Raw genomic sequence first — 19,922 nt, 5'->3', positions numbered from 1 at the left:
TCTGATTTGACCTTTATGATTTCTTTCCTTCTGCTAACTTTGGGTTTTTCTGTTCTTCTTTTTCCAATTGCTGTAGGTATAAGGTTAGGTTGTTTGAGATGTTTCTTGTTTCTTGACGTAGGATTGTATTGCTATAAACTTCCCTCTTAGGACTGCTTTTGCTGTATTCCATAAGTTTTGGGTCATCGTGTTTTCATTGTCATTTGTTTCTAGGTATTTTTGATTTCCTCTTTGATTTCTTTAGTTATCTCTCGGTTATTTAGCAGTGTACTGTTTAGCCTCCATGTGTTTGTATTTTTTCAGATTTTTTTCCAGTAATTGACATCTAGTCTCATAGCATTGTGGTCAGAAAAGGTACTTGGTATGATTTCAATTTTCTTAAATTTACCAAGGCTTGATTTGTGACCCAAATATGATCTACCCTGGAGAATGTTCCATGAGCACTTGAGAAGAAAGTATATTCTCTTGTTTTTGGATGTAATGTCCTATAAATATCAATTAAGTCCATCTTGTTTAATGTATCATTAAAGCTTATATTTCCTTATTTATTTTCATTTTGAATGATCTGTCCATTGGTGAAAGTGGGGTGTTAAAGTCCCCTACTATGACTGTGTTACTGTCAATTTCCCTTTTTATGGCTGTTATAATTTGCCTTATGCATCGAGGTGCTCCTATTTTGGGTGCATAAATATTTACAATTGTTATATCTTCTTCTTGGATTGATCTCTTGATCATTATGTAGTGTCCTTCTTTGCCTCTTGTTATAATCTTTATTTTAAAGTCTATTTTGTCTGATATGAGAATTGCTACTCCAGCTTTCTTTTCATTTCCATTTGCATGGAATATCTTGTTCCATCCCCTCAGTTTTAGTCTGTATGTGTCCCTAGGTCTGAAGTGGGTCTCTTACAGACAGCGTGTATACATGTCTTGTTTTGGTATCCATTCATCCAGTCTGTGTCTTCTGGTTGGAGCATTTAATCCATTTACATTTAAGGTAATTATCAATAATGTATGTTCCTATTATCATTTTCTTAACTGTTTTGGGTTTGTTATTGTAGGTCATTTCCTTTTCTTGTGTTTCCTGCCCAGAGAAGTTCATTTAGCATTTGTTGTAATGGTGGTTTGGTGGTACTGAATTCTCTTAGCTTTTGCTTGTCTGTAAAGGTTTTAATGTCTCCGTCGAATCTGAATGAGATCATTGCTGGGCAGAGTAATCTTGGTTGTAGGTCTTTCCCTTTCATCACTTTAAATATGTCCTGCCACTCCCTCCTGGCTTGCAGAGTTTCTGCTGAAAGATCAGCTGTTAACTTTATGGAGATTCCATTGTATGTTATTTTTCCTTGCTGCTTTTAATATTTTTTCTTTGTATTTAATTTTTGATAGTTTGATTAATGTGTCTTGGTGTGTTTCTCCTTGGATTTATCCTGTATGGGACTTGCTGCGCTTCCCGGACTTGATTGACTGTTTCCTTTCCCATATTAGGGAAGTTTTCAACTCTAATCTCTTCAAATATTTTCTCAGTCCTTTTCTTTTTCTCTTCTTTTTCTGGAACCCCTATAATTCAAATGTTGGTGCATTTAATGTTGTCTCAGAGGTCTCTGAGATTGTCATCAATTCTTTTCATTCTTTTCTCTTTATTCTGCTCTGTGGTAGTTATTTCCACTATTTTATCTTCCAGGTCATTTATCTGTTCTTCTGTCTGTTATTCTGCTATTGATTCCTTCTAGAGAATTTTTAATTTCATTTATTGTGCTGTTCATCATTGTTTGTTTGCTCTTTAGTTCTTCTAGGCCCTGTTAAACGTTTCTTGTATTTTCTCCATTCTATTTCCAAGATTTTGGATCATCTTTACAATCATTATTCTGAATTCTTTTCCAGGTAGACTGCCTATTTTCTCTTCATTTGTTTGGTCTGGTGGTTGTTGCCTTGCTCCTTCATCTGCTGTGTGTTTCTTTGTCTTCTCATTTTGCTTCACTTACTGTGTTTGGGGTCTCCTTTTCGCAGGCTGCGCGTTTGTAGTTCCTATTGTTTTTGGTGTCTGCCCCCAGTGGGTAGGGTTGGTTCAGTGGGTTGTGTAGGCTTCCTGGTAGAGGGTACTGGTGCTTGTGTTCTGGTGGATGAGGCTGGAGCTTGTCTTTCTGGTGGGCAGGACTGCATCTGGTGGTGTATTTTTGGGTGTCTGTGAACTTCGTATGATTTTAGGCAGCCTCTCTGCTAATGGGTGCAGTTGAGTTCCTGTCTTGCTAGTTGATTGGCATAGGGTGTCCAGCACTGTAGCTTGCTGGTCGTTGAGTGGATCTGGGTGTTAGTATTGAGATGGAGATCTCTGGGAGAGTTTTTACCATTTGGTATTATGTGGAGCCAGGAGGTCTCCGGTGGAGCAATGTCCTGAACTCGGCTTTCCCACCTCAGAGGCTCAGGACTGTCACCCACCTGGAGCACCAAGACCCTGTCAGCCACATGGCTCAGAAGAAAAGGGAGAAAAAAAAAATGAAAGAAAGAAAGAAAGAGAGAGAGAGAGAGAGAGAGAGAGAGGGAGGGAGCGAGGGAGGGAGGGAGGAAGGAAGGAAGGGAGAAAGAAAGAAAGAAAGAAAGTTAAATAAAATAAAATAAGGTCATTAAAAAATTATTAAAAATAAAAAATTTAAAGAAGAAAGAAGAGAGCAACCAAACCAAATAACAAAGCTATCAATGATAACAGGCGTTAAAAGCTATACAAAAAAAAAAAGAATAAAAACTGGACAGACAGAACCCTAGGACAAAAGGTAAAGCAAAGCTATACAGACAAAATCACACAAAGAAGCATACACATACACTCTCACAAAAGAGAAAAAGGAAAAAATATAAATATATATAAAACAGGGCTTCCCTGGTGGCACAGTGGTTGAGAGTCTGCCTGCCACTGCAGCAGACACGGGTTCACGCCCCGGTCCGGGAAGATTCCACATGCCACGGAGCGGCTGGGCCCGTGAGCCATGGCCGCTGAGCCTGCGCGTCCAGAGCCTGTGCTCTGCAACAGGAGAGGCCCACGTACCGCAAAAGAAATAAGTAAATAAAAATAAAATAAAATAAAAAGGAAGAGAGCAACCCAATCAATAAACAAACCTACCAATGATAATAAACTCTAAATACTAAAGTAAGATAAACACAAAACTAGAAACAAATTAGACATAGAAAGCAAACCCCAAGTCTACAGTTGCTCCCAAAGTCCACTGCCTCAGTTTTAGGATGATTTGTTGTCTATTCAGGTATTCCACAGGTGCAGGGTACATCAAGTTGATTGTGGAGCTTTAATCCGCTGCTCCTGAGGCTTCTGGGAGAGATTTCCCTTTATCATCTTTGTTCACACAGCTTCTGGGGTTCAGCTTTGGATTTGGCCTCACCTCTGCATGTATGTCGCCTGAGGGCGTCTGTTCCTCACCCAGACAGGAAGGGGTTAAAGTAGCAGCTGATTAGGGGGCTCTGGTTCAGTGAGGCCAGGGGGAGGGAGGGGTATGGAACGCAGGTCAAGCCTGTGGCAGCAGTGGCCAGTGTGACGTTGCAACAGCCTGAGGCACACCATGTGTTCTCCTGGGGAAGCTGTCCCTGGATCATGGGACCCTGGCAGTGGGGGCTGCACAGGCTCCCAGGAGGGGAGGTGTGGATAGTGACCTGTGCTTCCACACAGGATTCTTGGTGGCTGTAGTAGCAGCGTTAGCGTTTCATGCCTGTGTCTGGTGTCCGTGCTGATAACCGTGGCTTGTGCCTGTCTCTGGAGCTCGTTTAGGCAGTGCCCTGAATCTCCTCTTCTCACACACCCCAAAACAATGTTCTCCTGACTCTTACGAAGTTACAACTTTTTCCCGGACCCCCTCCCGCTAGCTGTGGCGCACTAGCCCCCTTCAGGCTGTGTTCATGCAGCCAACCCCAGTCCTCTCCCTGGGATCTGACCTCTGAAGCCCGAGCCTCAGCTCCCAGCCCCCACCCGCCCCAGCAGGTGAACAGACAAGCCTCTCAGGCTGGTGGTGAGTGCTGGTCGGCACTGATTCTCTCTGTGGGAATCTCTCCACTTTGCCTTCTTCACCCCTGTTGCTGTTTTCTCCTCCATGGCTCCAAAGATTCTCCCCCACCCACTCCCTGTTTCCACCAGTGAAGGGGCTTCCTAGTGTGTGGAAACTTTTCCGCCTTCACAGCTCCCTCCCACTAGTGCAGGTCTGCGCCTATTCTTTTCTCTCTGTTTTTCCTTTTTTCTTTTGCCCTACCCATGTATGTGGGGAGTTTCTTGCCTTTTGGGAAGTCTGAGGTCTTCTTCCAGGCTTCCGTAGGTGTTCTGTAGGTGTTGTTCCACATGTAGATGTATTTCTGATGTATTTGTGGGGAGGAAGGTGATCTCCACGTCTTACTCCTCTGCCACCTTGAATGTCCCCTCCCATTCCCTACTTCTTAATAACTTACGTCATCTAAATTCGTAACACAGCACTCACTAGAAGATGTCCTCCTACCTTGTTCCTTCTCACACTCCTTTGCTGTTGTCACCTTTTATCACCTCTTTCATCAAGCTCAGGTTTCAGTCCTCTATCTACACTTACTCCATATTATCTATGTAATGATAATGTTCACATTTTTTGTCTTCAGACTGAAACTTCAGCTGCCTACTTGACACAGTTATTCAGATATCTAATAGGTATCTCAAACTTAAAATGAACTCCCATTCCCACCTAAACTGTTGGTGGGGAATCCAAGTTGGTACAGCCACTATGGAGAACTATATGGAGGTTCCTCAGAAAACAAAAAATAGTTACTATATGACCCAACAATCCCACTCCTGGGCATACATCCAGACAAAACTCTAATTCAAAAAGATACATGCACCCCTATGTTCATAGCAGCACTATTCACAATAGCCAAGACATGCATAAAAGCAAAATATCCATCAACAGATGAATGCATAAAGAAGATGTGATACTTATATACAACAGAATACTACTCAGCCATAAAAAAGAACAAAATAATGCCATTTACAGGAACATGGATGCAAATAGAGATTATCATACTAAGTGAAGTAAGTCAGATAAATACCATATGATATCATTTATATGTGGAATCTAAAATATGACACAAATGAACCTATCTATGAAACACAAACAGATTCACGGACATAGAAAACAGACTTGTGACTGCCAAGGTAGAGGGGGTTTGGGGGGGGAAGGGATGGGGTGGGAGGTTAATTTTAGTAGATGTAAGCTATTATATATAGAATAGATAAACAACAAGGTTCTACTGTATACCACAGAGAACTATATTCAATATCCTATGATAAACCATAATGGAAAAGAAAATATAAAAAAAGAATGAATCACTTTGCTATACAGCAGAAATTAACACAACATTGTAAATCAAGTATACTTCAATTTAAAAAAATGAACTGGTATTTCTCCCTGTTCACAAAATCTGCTCTTCCCAGGACCTGTCTCATGTTAGACGACAGTAAAAACCATTTTTACAATTGTTTAGGACAAAAATCTTGCAGTTTTCCTTAATTCTTCTCTTTATCTCATGCACTATATCTACTCTGTCATGAAATCCTATAGGCTCAATCTTAAAAAATACATCCAACATCCCTTAATTTCTCTCTACCTCCACTGCTTCGCCTTCGACCTGAGCTGACTGACTTCCTCTCTCATCTTAATGCAATGCTACAATAACCTCCTACTGGTCTTCCTGCTTTCACACTTATCCTCCTTCTCCAGTCCATTCTCAACACAAGATTTGAAGTAATTTTCATAAAACAGAAGTTACATCATGTCACTCTCCTGAAAGACCTGAAATTACTCCCCATTTCACTCTGAGTAAAAGCCAAAGTTCTTAAAATGGCTTATATTAGGTCCTACATGACCCATCCCTCTCTTCCTTCTCATCTAAAAACATTCCATATTTCAAAGAATGGCAGTCAGATTTGACTCATCTGCTTAAGCAAGAAACTTTAGAGCTTTCCTTGAACTTTTCTTCCTCACCATCACACCTCTGATCAGTTGCCATGACCTGTTGATTACTCTTTCCTTGTATCTCTCAAATCCATTTATATTTTCCATTGCTGCTCCCTACCTCCCTACCTCCAATCTCATCTCAACTCAAATCTATCTGCTACATATTAATACTAAGGTGATGTTTCTAGTTAAATGCTAACCCATTCATATCATCGAAGTCTGTCTACCTCCAAAGGTCTCCCCCTTTACCCACCTTTTTCTGATGATGCTTAAGTGATACTTAGATTACATAATATGTTGCCTAACAAGTAGGAAGCTTTAATTATAATTCAGGCTACTTTTGAAATGGCTCTCTGTTATAGTAAATTCATTGGGTCACTTATTCGAAGTGTTTTGCAGCATACAATTCGCTTGTGAGGTTGTTATGTATTAGTCTTTGTTCTATTAATACTTGACATTTTTATAAAGATTATTTTTTTTGTGCATGCAATCATTTATAAAATAAACAGTAGATTTACCCATTAATTTAGATTATACTTTTAAGTCAAGAAAAAGTCAGCCACCTTGGCATGAGTACAGATGTACAGTAGGCTCTTCTTATCTTAAAACTACTATAGATTTCAAACAAAATAATATTAAAGAAGAAAAACTAATATTAAGCAATAATGATAATACTAAGTAAGAATATTAATTTTCATAGTTTCCAAAATGCTTCACATAAATAAGCTCATTTATTACTACAACTACCCAAAGAGTAGATATTATTTCCCCTTTTCAGAGGAGCAAATTAAAAATCAGAGAAGTTAAGTGATTTGATGGAAAATATCTAGCAAATCAGTGACAGAACTTACTCAGGAACTTGTTATCTCTCATTATATACCATGTGCTAATGCCTTTATATTCAGATGTTTAAATACAATATGTAACAAACCATCTAAGTGTAAGATAATGAAATGCTACTTTTTTAAGTAGATAAATGCCCACCTTAAACATTTTATTTTGTGAAATTAAAAGTTTTACTTTTCAACGTAAAACAACTCAGCATTGTCCTTCCACATTATTACTAAATATCAGTCTATTCTAAAATTTTTGATGTAACATGGAGGTGACATATTACATTAAGAAACCATAGTAACATACTATACGAAACCATTTCAACTGTTAAAAGGTTAGATTTTGGTTCTGTTTAAAGGTCAGACCTGAAAATATGATGATGATTACATTTCTCCACACATTTTGGGTGGTGCCATTAAAGTCCTGGCATGAAACCACTATCTTTAATATCTAACTACTGAAAGGCCATTAGTGTATTCAAAAAGAATATTATACCACACTCTGACAAAAATGGTAAGCCTCTACATTGCCACACATGTAGGTGAACGAAAAACACAATGAGATTTATATGAAGATTCCTCTTACGTCCCCTAACTCATAAAGGCTTTGGTTTTAAAAGCTCAAAAATATAGCTGTATAAATGACTACTTTACCTGTATGGCCAGTTCCCTCGTTCTTGACTTCTGTGGTTGCCACAGAAGAGGTGGGTGGACTAACAGGAGGGCTGGAAGTAAAGCTTGTACACCCTGTAGATGTGTTGATTTCAAAATATTCTTGGCCGTGATTCATTCGATGAAAATCCAGAGAAGACACAATAGATGTTCGTTGTTTAGGCTAAAACAAATGAGCATGATGAGAGTATTAATATGATCATGTTCATCTTCAGCCCAATCTCCCCATCAATTTAATCTAAGTGATATTTTTCAGTTAAACTGTGTTTTTTATATATAAAATATACTTGTGCTTCACAGAGAGACATTAAATAATCCCTTGATTAGTTAAATAATAAAAAATTGTTTAATGAAAAAATATCATGGCATAGTTGATAAAATAAGTTAGACTTTTTGTTAGATTTTCCCAGAAGACTGCAAAAATACAGTGCGCAGAATTTCTCTTAACGATCTATTCAGAATGTTGCAATTTTGAGTCACCTTTCATTCAACTAATACTTATTAAGGACTTGGCATTTGTCAGACTCTGAGGATATAGAATCTAATAATAAAAGGGCCCTTACAACACTGAAACATAATTAAGGCAGTTCCATTTTTTTTTATTCTCTATATAGTCCAAGGAATTGGTGGCATTAGATATTGTCCCCAAGTACCATATGCTGGAATTTTATCATTGGAATTAAGTAAAGTTGTATAGCACATTTTCCAGGATCTAAGAATCTACTTGGTATTTGTAGTGGAGTTTGATTTTTTTTTAAGGATTTAAATTAACCTCCAAATAGCAAGAAAAGTCAATTTAAACACAAAAGGTAAAATCATGGAGTAACAGCAGATATATTCTATACCCTTTATCAGTAATGGATTGTTCCCTAGAGCAGTTTTCTGGTTTTTTCCATAATTTTAATTATATTCACTTTTCTTCCTGCTTAGCAGAGCTTCAAACATCATCCTTCAGAAAAGCTGCAGTCTTTTTGGCTCTCAGGACTGTGCACATTTCCTAAGAATTAATCCAAGTTTTCTTACTTTTTATTCTTCTTATTCATATTAATGAAATATTAACAATCTCTTGTAATGCTTGATAAGAGATTAACTACAATCGCTTTGTAATAGAGTTTATTGTACTTTACTTTCCCCAAAGTACAATAAACTTTTGGTTTACTTTCACTGCCCTAAAATACTTGCTAATTTTATCACTGAATTCCACAATTATTTTCCTGCAGAATATTCAAGTTACCCTGTCTCTTCCAGCTCATCATGTTTTTTTTTATAAAGTACCCAGCACTTAGTCTATAATCTAAAATAGACAATGATATTGAAATGTATTTTACAGAGTTTTTTTTACATAAGGTGTGCAGATTATCATAATATGCTTTATACTTTCACCATTGCACTATTTTTATGGGAGAGGTTGAAAGGCATATATATTGTTACACAAGAGGGTAAGTCATTTATTATTACGACACATGAACTCAGTAATGAAATTCAAATTAGTACCCACATAGGACTCATTTGCTTTTGGAGTATGAAAGACTGGGGTTCAATGTCAGACTTGGTTTCTCATGAAATGTCTCTCCTTGGGGGTACTGAATCTCAATTCATATTCAATGTTCTTTCTACTAGACTATATAACAGCAATTAAAAGGCATGGAATATGACACTGGCTGCAATGGAAACACAGGTATGTCCATCATTGTGGTTTTGTTTCATTGTGTTGTGTTTTGCTTTTGTTTCACTTTGTATAAAGGCAACAGACCAAATTTATATAATGTTCCCTCTCATAAACATTACAAGGATCAAGCCAACTGATACGTATGACTCCTTTACTTATGTGTCTTAAATACGTTTCTGAACCTTGACCACCCAACGTTTTAAATGCATGAAAAGCGCAATTTGTTATGCAATCATAAAAGCAAACAAACTATTCTGCATTAATTCATTGTACAAATATTTGCTGAGTGTACACTAAATTGTGGATACCTTGGTAAGCAGTATGATAGGAATAAAATGAGTAAGCCATTGTCCCTCTTCTCCAGGTGATTATAGACTTGAAGTGGGAGGAGGGATGGTGCATGAGGGAAGAGACAAGCAATCCAAGGATTATGTGTCAGTATAGTACAGTAGAGTGATAAGTGTCATGATAAGTGGACACAAAATATAAAAGGTGAACCTCTACTTTACGGAGGGGATTAGGAAAGGCTTCCACAAGCAGGTGATTGATGGCTGAGTTGATTCTTGATGAAGCAGAGTGGTAGGCAAACAAAAGAGGATGGGGAGAAGGAGAGCGCAAACTGCAAACAGTTCAGTATGGCTGTAGAGCAGAGTATGCTAAGGTAGTGATGGGTTCAAGCCATGAGATATTGGATGTTGCAGGGGGACAAATCATAAAGGCCTCTAATGCCATGTTAAGGAGTTTGGTCTTTAACCTGAATATTTTAAGGAACCACTGGATGATTTCTAAGCAAGAGGGTTTCATAGTTGGGTTTGTATTTCAGTAAAACCATTTGAGCAGTTTAGAAAATGAACAGGTACGGGCAGAATTTGAGGAAGGGAGACTAATTAGGAGGATGTTACAGAATTCCAGCCAAGACATAATGGGGTCCTGAGGTAAAGCAGCTGCAACAGTGTTGGAGATAGCAGATGTTTTTAGGAGATGCTAATGTGGTTACAGCTATTTAGATGTTGGCGTCTGATTGGATGTGTAGGTTGATTTTAAGGGAGGAGTCTAGGGTGGCTCACAGATTTCTCAATTGGGTAGATGCTAAATGATAAGGTTATTTTTGTGGGAAATACAAATGTATACACTCCTATACCAGAAGTACACAAGATACGTGCTTGGATGCTAGCGGGACTCAGAATAGACTTCTTAGTCTATACGGTTATGCAAATCTACATGATATTTCCCTTTCTTTCTTTGAACAGAGTACTATGCTCTCACTGTATCATAGCTTCAAATAACATATCTGGAGGAAGGGAGACAAGCTAATGGAAATTCTAAGGGGAAGAAACCATTGATCAGTGATCATCTGACCTCATTCTTATTTGCTTCTTCAGAACTGCCTATAGGTTATCATTAGCCAGCTTCAGGAACATTGAGGCAGTGAGGAGTCATTGCCCGAAGTTCTCTGAGCATCTGAGATGATGAAAAATGAGAATAATTATATGTTAGTCATGCTCTAAGAAAGGGATCAGCAAACTATGACCTGTGGTCCAAATCTGGCCTGCCTCCTGTTTATGAAAATAAAGTTTTATTGGAATACTATGTTCATTCATTCACTTATTGTCTCTGACTGCTCTCAACACTACAATGATAGATTTGAGAAGTTGTGACACAGGTCATATTATCCACAACACCTAAAATATTTACTGTCTGGTTCTTTAGAGAAAAAGTTGGCCAACCCCTGTTTTAAGGGATCATTTTACACATCATTTTAGTGCTCAACAAAACCACAAGCTAGGTTCCCTTTTATTTCCCAGCCTTATGTGCATTTAGATTGAGGCCATGTAACTGACTGATTGACCTGTTAGTAGAAGTGAGCCTTCTCCATCCCTCTCTTACTCTCCAGATGATGTAGTTGCAAGATGAAGTAGGGTCATTCAACCCAACTTGGGCTTTATGAGAAGTTGAAATAAACATCCTTTATGTTAAACTATTGAGATTCTGGGTTTGCCTGTGGTGGCCCTAGAACTACTTATCCTAACTACCACAGAATGCAGTGGCTCACTGAAATGATTTACTCACGATTACGTAAGTAGTTAGCACAAAGGGCTTAGATTGGAAGGAATGTTCATGTATTCAAACCTAGAGACAAGTAGATGGTGCCTCAAAACACAAAGGACAGAGGGAGAATTAAAAAGAGATATCTCGGGGCTTCCCTGGTGGCGCAGTGGTTGAAAATCTGCCTGCCAATGCAGGGGACACGGGTTCGATCCCTGGTCCAAGAAGATCCCACGAGCTGCAGAGCAACTAAGCCCATGTGCCACAATTACTGAGCCTGTGCTCTCGAGCCCGTGAGCCACAACTACTGAGCCCATGTGCCACAACTACTGAAGCCCATGCACCTAGAGCCCATGCTCCGCAATGAGAAGCCACCGCAATGAGAAGCCTGCGCACTGCAACGAACAGTAGTCCCTGCTCACTGCAACTAGAGAAAGCCCGCATGCAGCAGCGAAGACCCAACACAGCCAAAAATAAATAAATAAAATAAATAAAAATCTATTAAAAAAAAAGAGATATCTGTGTGGGGAAATAATAGCAATGGGAGAAAAGAATAAAGAGATGGTAGTGATATTAAAAATGGAGATAAAAGAGGATGGGTCTGGAATATTTGCTTAAACTTTCATTTTAATATATTCTATTTTTAAAAAACTATTCTGATGGAATCCTGCTAAGTCATTCAGTATAAGAAAAAAAAGTGTTTTCACAAATTCACTGAAATTACAAGTGGAATTTGCCAAGTTTTAATGTTTAAGATAAGTGGGACCTCTAAAATATCTCCCCTGCCTCCATGGTCCAGCACTCATATCTCTCTAGCTTCCAAAGGACTTGTTCCCACACATATTTACTTAACTAGAGATAGCAAACTATAGATCATGGGCCAAACCCAGGCTTCTGACTATTTTTGTAAAGCATGTGAGCTAAGAATATTTTTTACATCTTTTAATGGTTGAAAAAAATGGAAAAATAATATTAGTGACAGGTGAAAATTATATAAAACCCAAATTGCAATGTTTATAAATAAAGTTTTATCAGAACATAGTCATGCTCATTCACTTATATTTCATGCGATTGTAGCAGAGCTGAATAGTTACAGCAGAGACCATAGGGCTCACAAAGCCTATTTTATTCTCTGGTCCCATACAGAAAAGGTTGGTGATCCCTGCTATGCAGTGATTAGGGAATATCTCTGAGGACCTGAAACTGAGTAGACACATGAATGATTGTGAGTCAAGGCTAGCTACATGGAGTTGCTGGACGCAGTACAACATGGAAATGTGGGGCTCTTTGTTCCAAAAGCAGGGGAAAAAGTTTTTCCTTTATTCCATAGTCTCTCTCTGGATCTGTCATGGTGCTTTTATTTGCCACTTACTGTTGCATTCCCTTGGGCACAGGGACACTTACAGGATGAGAGGAGACCCTCACAGGCACCCAGGGGTTTTGCCCTGCAACTCAGTACATATACTCAATCTTGACCATCCCCACACTCAGGGTCTCAGTGCTGTATCAGCAGTTGGTGGGCTGGCTGGGAGCACTAGGGTTGGGGGGTCAGGTGGCCAAGAATCCTACCTAGTAATATGGGGAGATGGTGGGAGCTGGGACCACAGATGAGCCAAGGCTCCAAGCCCCAGCACATGATCCATTTTCCCACAGACTTCACTTACAAAATACAAATTCAGAGATAAGAATTAAGAATTTTAGACAGTTATGCAAAAGCATTAAACCCCAAGCATAGGGCCCTTCTTAGCGTGGGGCCTATTGAGACTGCCCTGGTCCCACATTAATGAAGCCAGTGCCAGCTTAGTTATTACCTTAAAGGGACTAATGTGTGAATTTACTGGTGTCACATACAGGATAGCACACATCCTCTACCCTTATTTTGGATTATCTTCATCAGTCAGAACCAAGTTCCTAAGAATATCTTTATGCTGTATCAAAATATAAGTGAAATACAACATTCTGATGAAATACTAAGAATTTCATAACAGTACTGTAACCCAGACAGATATGATTCACATATGAATAAGATGAGAACACAAAATTCCTAACTAGAATGAGATTTAGGTAATGTGTACATTTATTTCCAAATTTTCTCTGGATTGAAACCTAAGTTTCAAATATCCACTTCTATGTTTCCTCTGCTATTTTCAAATTATTTAAACTAATGGACATTTTAAAAAATCCACTTACTTGGATTTAAGTGGATTTTAAGTCATTTGAATTCACTTAATTTAATTATAAAGGGACCTCATCAACCTCCTAAAAAAATGTCAAATAGGACTACAGGGATACAGTGGTGTCAGCACAAAGAAAAAGTGGTGCTAACAAAAGTCAATGGCGATATTAAATTATCCAAGCAAAACCAAGGTTCAGAATGAGTTCCCAGAGAAAACAGCTGAATGTCAGAAGATTAGCAAGTGGCATCAGTAGAAATACATGGAGATGACAGACTTCCTAGACACTGGCCCATTGATAAATTATATCAACACAAAACAATGTCCTGTCAAGTCAGTGGCAATAAAATTAGATGCCTTCTTATACTTTTTAAAATGGGGATGAGGTGGGGTGGTAAAAATGGGAAGCTAGACCAGTAGTATTTTTAGAACTTTAATCAACCTGAAATATTTTGTGTATATGGTACATGGTGACAAATTTAATTCTAAGTATTTTTTCCAACAAATGATAGCCTACTGTCCCAATACCATCACTCATTTCTTTACTGATTTGAAATGCCACCTTTATCATATACTAAATTTCCAAATATAGACTGGGTTTACATTTTTGGACTCTACTGTGTTCCCACTGATCTATTCCTGTGCTAGTACCACACTCTCTTAATGACTGTTGTGGCTTCTTCTCCTACGTCTAGAATTCATATTAAATGGATATTGTATCTCTTTGATCTTTCTTGTTTTATATTCTGGGATATTTTACTATTTGGTGTTCTATAATTTATTCAAAAAATACCACTGACCATCAACCATGTGTCAGGCACTGTTCTAGGCTCTGGGGAATACATCAAAACAAATTAGATTAAGGCATGAAACATTTAGGCATATTACTATGACTTTAGGTATGATGATCCTATTTTTAATTTTCAATAACATTTATTTTCCAAGTTAAAAAAATAACTTGTTTTCCATTAAAAAATGACCTGTTCCTAATTTTCTGAGTTCAATAATCTCGCAAATCTTTCTGAGGAAACTGATTACAGTCTTTCTCTGGCATTAATTTTTGTTTTTCTCAGAGGTCATTTACTTTATTTGTTGATCTTGGTTCCTCTCTTTTTGGTTGCTAATTTTCCTCAAATATCTGGTGTTCCTGGTAAACCATTTTTGTTTACCTAGGATACTGCTTCATTTCTCTCTCCTACTCCAGTTCCCACAGTAGGGGCTTCACCTGACTTCACCTTACTGAGAGAGTTATTACCATGTGGTAGGAAAATAAAGTCAACTGCTCCATGTATAAGCTGTTGAGGTGTTTTACTTGTTGGGACTAATCCCTGCCTAAATCCAACACCATTTTTTTTTAACATCTTTACTGGAGTATAATTGCTTTACAATGGTGTGTTAGTTTCTGCTGTATAATAAAGTGAATCAGCTATACGTATATGTATATTCCCATATCTCCTCCCTCTTGCGTCTCCCTCCCACCCTCCCTATCCCACCATTCTAGTTGGACACAAAGCACCGAGCTGATCTCCCTGTTCTATACGGCTGCTTCCCACTAGCTATCTATTTTACATTTGGTAGTGTATAAGTCCATGCCACTCTCTCACTTCATCCCAGCTTACCCTTCCCCATTGACAGATGAATGGATAAAGAAGATGTGGCACATATGTACAATGGGATATTACTCAGCCATTTGTTTTTATCTTTCAAAAGTTCCCAAATGCCTCTAATAGCATCACTCCCTGCTTTTCATCACTACTATGGATTTATTCTTATTTTTATATTTATTTTACCATTTTAGTTGCATGTAAGGGTGGAGAAGATGCAAATAGTTGGGATCAGTTCAACATGTTGAGTTAGAATTCTCATATTTTTCTGTCTTGATCACTTTTAAAACAGTATAAAGAAGGGATTTGATGGAGTGCAGAAAATAGCTCAGTAAAGGGTAGATACTATTAAACTTTTTATTATAGATGTCATGCAAATTGGAAACAGTTTATATTTTTCTTTCTTTGTAGTGAAAGGAAAAAAACTTTAAAATGGGGTACAATTTTTTATCATGGATATAATAGTTAATATGATTAAGACTTTTTCTAAAGCTATAGAACTTATCTTCCTAAGAAAACTGACCCCTGTCATACAACGTATTCAAACTTTAATTGGAAAGACTACATGCAGCCATGAAAGGGTAATAAAAGCTGTGATTTTTATTCTAGTTTTATTCAATACAAGTGTTAAGCAGCTCTGGAGTCAGTGTAGACACTGAAGAACTGGAGAGCCTTTGATCTCTAAACCATGAGGTTTACTCTTATAGAAGCTTCCCCCAGCATTAAAATAGTCATGACCATCTCGCAAAAAGTATTTTTTGAATTAGGCATTTCAAATAGCTATGCATTAGTATTTCAAAGATGCTCAAGTCAAATTCAAATGTGTCCAAAATTAAAAATAAGGCCAGCTTTATTTCCCAAATTTAGTTTCTTTAAAAAAAAATTTTAAATGATTTGCTTCAGTTTAAGAACACCAGGAGTTTAATTATGCAATGGATTATAGAAGACAGGTTCTGAGCAGCCCAAATGAGAAGTTTATATCACTGTGTGAGTGAAAGAAAATTTTTTTACAAATAAAGGTGCATGTTGCTTTTATTTTTACAACTTAATTTTTTACACTAGTTGTTTGGAGATAATTGTAGATTCACATGCAGTTGTAAGAAATAATACAGAGAAATTGCATGTGCACTTTTCCTGGTTTTCCCCACAGATAATTAAAACTATAGTACAACATCACAACCAGGATATAGACATTGATACAGCCAAGAAAAAGAATAATTCCACAAGGATCCCTCTGTCACCCTTTTACAGCCACACCTACTTCTCTCCTGCTCCCATTTCCTCCTTAACTCCTGGCAACCACTAATCTGTTCTCTATTTCTATAATTTTGTCATGCCAAGAATGATGAACAAATAGAATCATACAGCATGTAACCTTTAGGGACTGGTTTTTCTCACCATACTAATTTTCTAGAGACTCATCCAAACTGTTGTGTGTATCAATAGCTTTTTTTTTAATGCTGAGTAGTAGTCAATGTTATGGATGTACCACACTTTAATTAAACCACTGAAGGACATCTGGTTTGCTTCCAGTTTTCAAGTATTAGGAATAGTGCTGCTATAAACATTCATGCACAGGTTCTTTTGGTGAACATAAGTTTTTATATAGCTGGGATGGGTTCTCAGGGGTGCACATGCTGGGTAGTACGGTAATAATGTGTTTAATGTTTTAAGAAACTGCCAAACTGTTTTCCAGGTTTGTTGTACCATTCATATCCTTGCCAGCATTTGGTGTTGTTACTACTTTTGATTTTAGCCATTCTGATTGGAGTACAGTGACATCCCATTGTTATTTTAATTTGCTTCTCCTTATCTGTTATAAATTTGAATACCTTTTCATGTGCTTATTTGCCATCTGTATACCCTCTGCAGTGACATGTCTCTCCATGTCTGTTGTCCATTTTCTAATTAGATTGCTTTTACAGTGTTTAGTTTTTCTCTCATCCAATTTTATTTTGTTTCATTATTTTTTAATTGAAGTATAGTTGATTTACAATGTTGTGTTAGTTTCAGGTATACAGCAAAGTGATTCAATATATGTATTCAATATATATCTTCAGTATATATGTATATATATATATATATACCAAATATAGTTCTCTGCACTACAGAGTAGGTCCCTGTTGTTCATCTATTTTATATAGAGAGTGTGTGTATGTTAATCCCAACTCCTAATTTATCCCTCCCCCCACCTTTCCCCTTTGATAACCATAAGTTTGTTTTCTATATCTGTGAGTCTATTTCTGCTTTGTAAATGAGTCCATTCATATCACTTTTTTTAGATTCCACATAAAAGTGATGTTATATGGTATTTGTCTTTCTCTGTTTGACTTACTTCACTTAATATGATAATCTCTAGGTCCAACCATGTTGCTGCAAATGGCATTATTCATTATTTTATGGCTAACTAGTATTCCACTGTGTATATATACCACATCTTCTTTATCCATTCAGCTGTCGATGGATATTTAGGTTGCCTCCATGTCTTAGCTATTGTAAATAGTGCTGCTATGAACATTGGGGTGCATGTATCTTTTTAGATTAGTTTTCTCCAGAAATATGCCCAGGAGTTGGGATGCTTGAGCCTATCGTAACTCTATTTTTAGTTTTTAAAGAAATCTCCAAACTGTTCTCCATAAGTGGCTGTACCAATTTACAATTCCTACCAATTGGAGATTAATTCCTTGACAGTTGCATTGTTTGCATATATTTTCTCCCAATTTTCTCCCAATTTGCATATATTGTCTTTTTGTTTTGTTTATGGTTTCTTATGTTTTGCTCTAGGAGTTTTATAGTACCCAGTATTATTACATTTAAGTCTTTGATCCATTTGGAGTGGATTTTTGTATATCATGTTAGAGAATGTTCTAATTTCATTCTTTTGCATGTAGCTGTCCAGTTTTCCCAGGACCACTTATTGAAGAGACTGTCTTTTTTCCATTGTAAATTCTTGCCTCCTTTGTCATAGATTAAACATAAGTGCATGGATTTATTTCTGGGCTTTCTATCCTTTTCCATCAATCTACCTGTCTGTTTTTGAGCCAGTACCATACTGTTTTGATTACCGTAGCTTTGTAGTACAGTCTGAAGTCAGGGAGTCTGATTCCTCCAGCTGTATTCTTCTCTCTCAAGATTGTTTTGGTTACTCAGGGTGTTTCATATTTCTATATAAATTTTAGAATTTTTCATTCTAGTTCTGTGGAAAATGCCATTGGTGATTTGATAGGGGTTGCACTGAATTTGTAGACTGCCTTGGGTAGTATGGTCATTTTTAAAATACTGATTTTTCCAGTCCAAGAACACAGCATATCTTTCCATTTGTTTGTGTCATCTTCAATTTCTTTCATCAGTGCCATAGTTTTTGAAGTACAGGTCTTTTGCCTCCTTAGGTAGGTTTATTCCTAGGTATTTTATACTTTTTGATGCGATGGTAAATGGGATTCTTTCCTTAACTTCTCTTTCTGATCTTTTGTTGTTTGTGTATAGAAATGCAACAGATTTCTGTGCATTTATTTTGTATCCTGAAACTTTACCAAATTCATTGATGAGCTCTAATAGTTTTCTGGTAGTGTCTTTAGGATTTTGTATAGTATCATGTCATCTGCAAACAGTGACAGTTTTACTTCTTCTTTTCCAATTTGGATTCCTTTTATTTCTTTTTCTTCTCTGATTGCTGGGGCTAGGACTTCCAAAACTATGTTGAATAAAAGTGGCGAGAGTGGGCATCCTTGTCTTGTTGCTGATCTTAGAGGAAATACTTTCAGCTTTTCACCATTGAGTATGATGTTAGCTGTGGGTTTGTCATATATAGTCTTTATTATGCTGAGGTATGTTCCCCCTATGCCCATTTTCTGGAGTTTTTTTTTTTTTTACATAAATGGATGTTGAATTTTATCAAAAGCTTTTTCTGTATCTATTGAGATGATCATATGGTTTTCATTCTTCAATTTGTTAATGTGGTGTATCACAATGATTGATCTGTGGGTTTTGCTAGTATTTTTTTGAGGATTTTTGCATTAATGTTCATTAGTGATAGTGACCTTTTATTTTCTTTTTTTTGTGATATCTTTGTCTGGTTTTTGGTATCAGGGTAATTCATGGTGGCCTCACAGAATGAGTTCAGAAATGTTCCTTCCCCTGCAATTTTTTGGAATAGTTTGAGAAGGAGAGGTGTTAACTCTTGTCTAAATGTTTGGTAGAATTCATCTGTGAGGCCATCTGGTTCTGGACTGTGGGTTATTGGGAGTTTTAAAATTACTGATTCAATTTCATTACTGGTAATTGGTCTGTTCATGTTTCCTATTTCTTCCTGCTTCAGCCTTGGGAGATTCTACCTTTCTAAGAATTTTCCCATTTCTTCTAGGTTGTCCATTTTATTCGCATATAGTTACTTGTAGTAGTCTCTTATGATTCTTTGTATTTCTGTGGTGTCAGTTGTAACTTCTTTTTCATTTCTGATTTTACTGATAGAATTGATTTGGGTCCTCTCCCTTTTTTTCTTGATGAGTGTGGCTAAAGGTTTATCAATTTTGTTTATCTTTTCAAAGAACCAGCTTTTAGTTTCATTGATCTTTTCTATTGTTTTTTAGTCTCTATTTCATTTATTTCTGCTGTGATCTTTATGATTTCTTCCCTTCTACTAACTTCGGGTTTTGTTTGTTCTTCTCTAGTTGCTTTCAGTGTAATGTTAGGTTGTTTATTTGAGATTTTTCTTGTTTCCTAAATAAGCTTCTATCACTATAAACTTCCCTCTTAGAACTATTTTTGCTGTGTCCCATAGGTTTTAAAGATCTTTTTTTTTAATATGGGCCATTTTTAAAGTCTTTATTGAATTTGTTACAACACTGCTTCCATTTTATGTTTTGGTATTTTGGTCACAAGGCATGTGGGATCTTTGCTCCCCAACCAGGGATTGAACCCACACCCCCTGCATTGGAAGGTGAAGTCTTTAACCACTG

General features: G+C 37.1%; 1 protein-coding gene across 6 annotated transcripts in view; it reads right to left on the bottom strand.

The window, feature by feature from the left end:
* ANKS1B (ankyrin repeat and sterile alpha motif domain containing 1B) overlaps window positions 1-19,922 on the bottom strand; it is a 1,217,724-nt gene that overhangs the window by 639,705 nt on the left and 558,097 nt on the right. For all 6 annotated transcript variants that reach the window (XM_032645644.1, XM_032645646.1, XM_032645647.1 and 3 more), the window contains exon 12: window positions 7,454-7,634. In XM_032645644.1, coding sequence (XP_032501535.1) covers window positions 7,454-7,634 — 181 coding nt within the window. The remainder of the gene's footprint in view (window positions 1-7,453; window positions 7,635-19,922) is intronic.

This window comes from Phocoena sinus, chromosome 10 (genome assembly GCF_008692025.1).
Source record: "Phocoena sinus isolate mPhoSin1 chromosome 10, mPhoSin1.pri, whole genome shotgun sequence".
NCBI lineage: Eukaryota > Metazoa > Chordata > Mammalia > Artiodactyla > Phocoenidae > Phocoena > Phocoena sinus.
The sequence above is the reverse complement of the archived record's forward strand: the minus strand, read 5'-3'. Positions and strand labels throughout refer to the sequence as shown.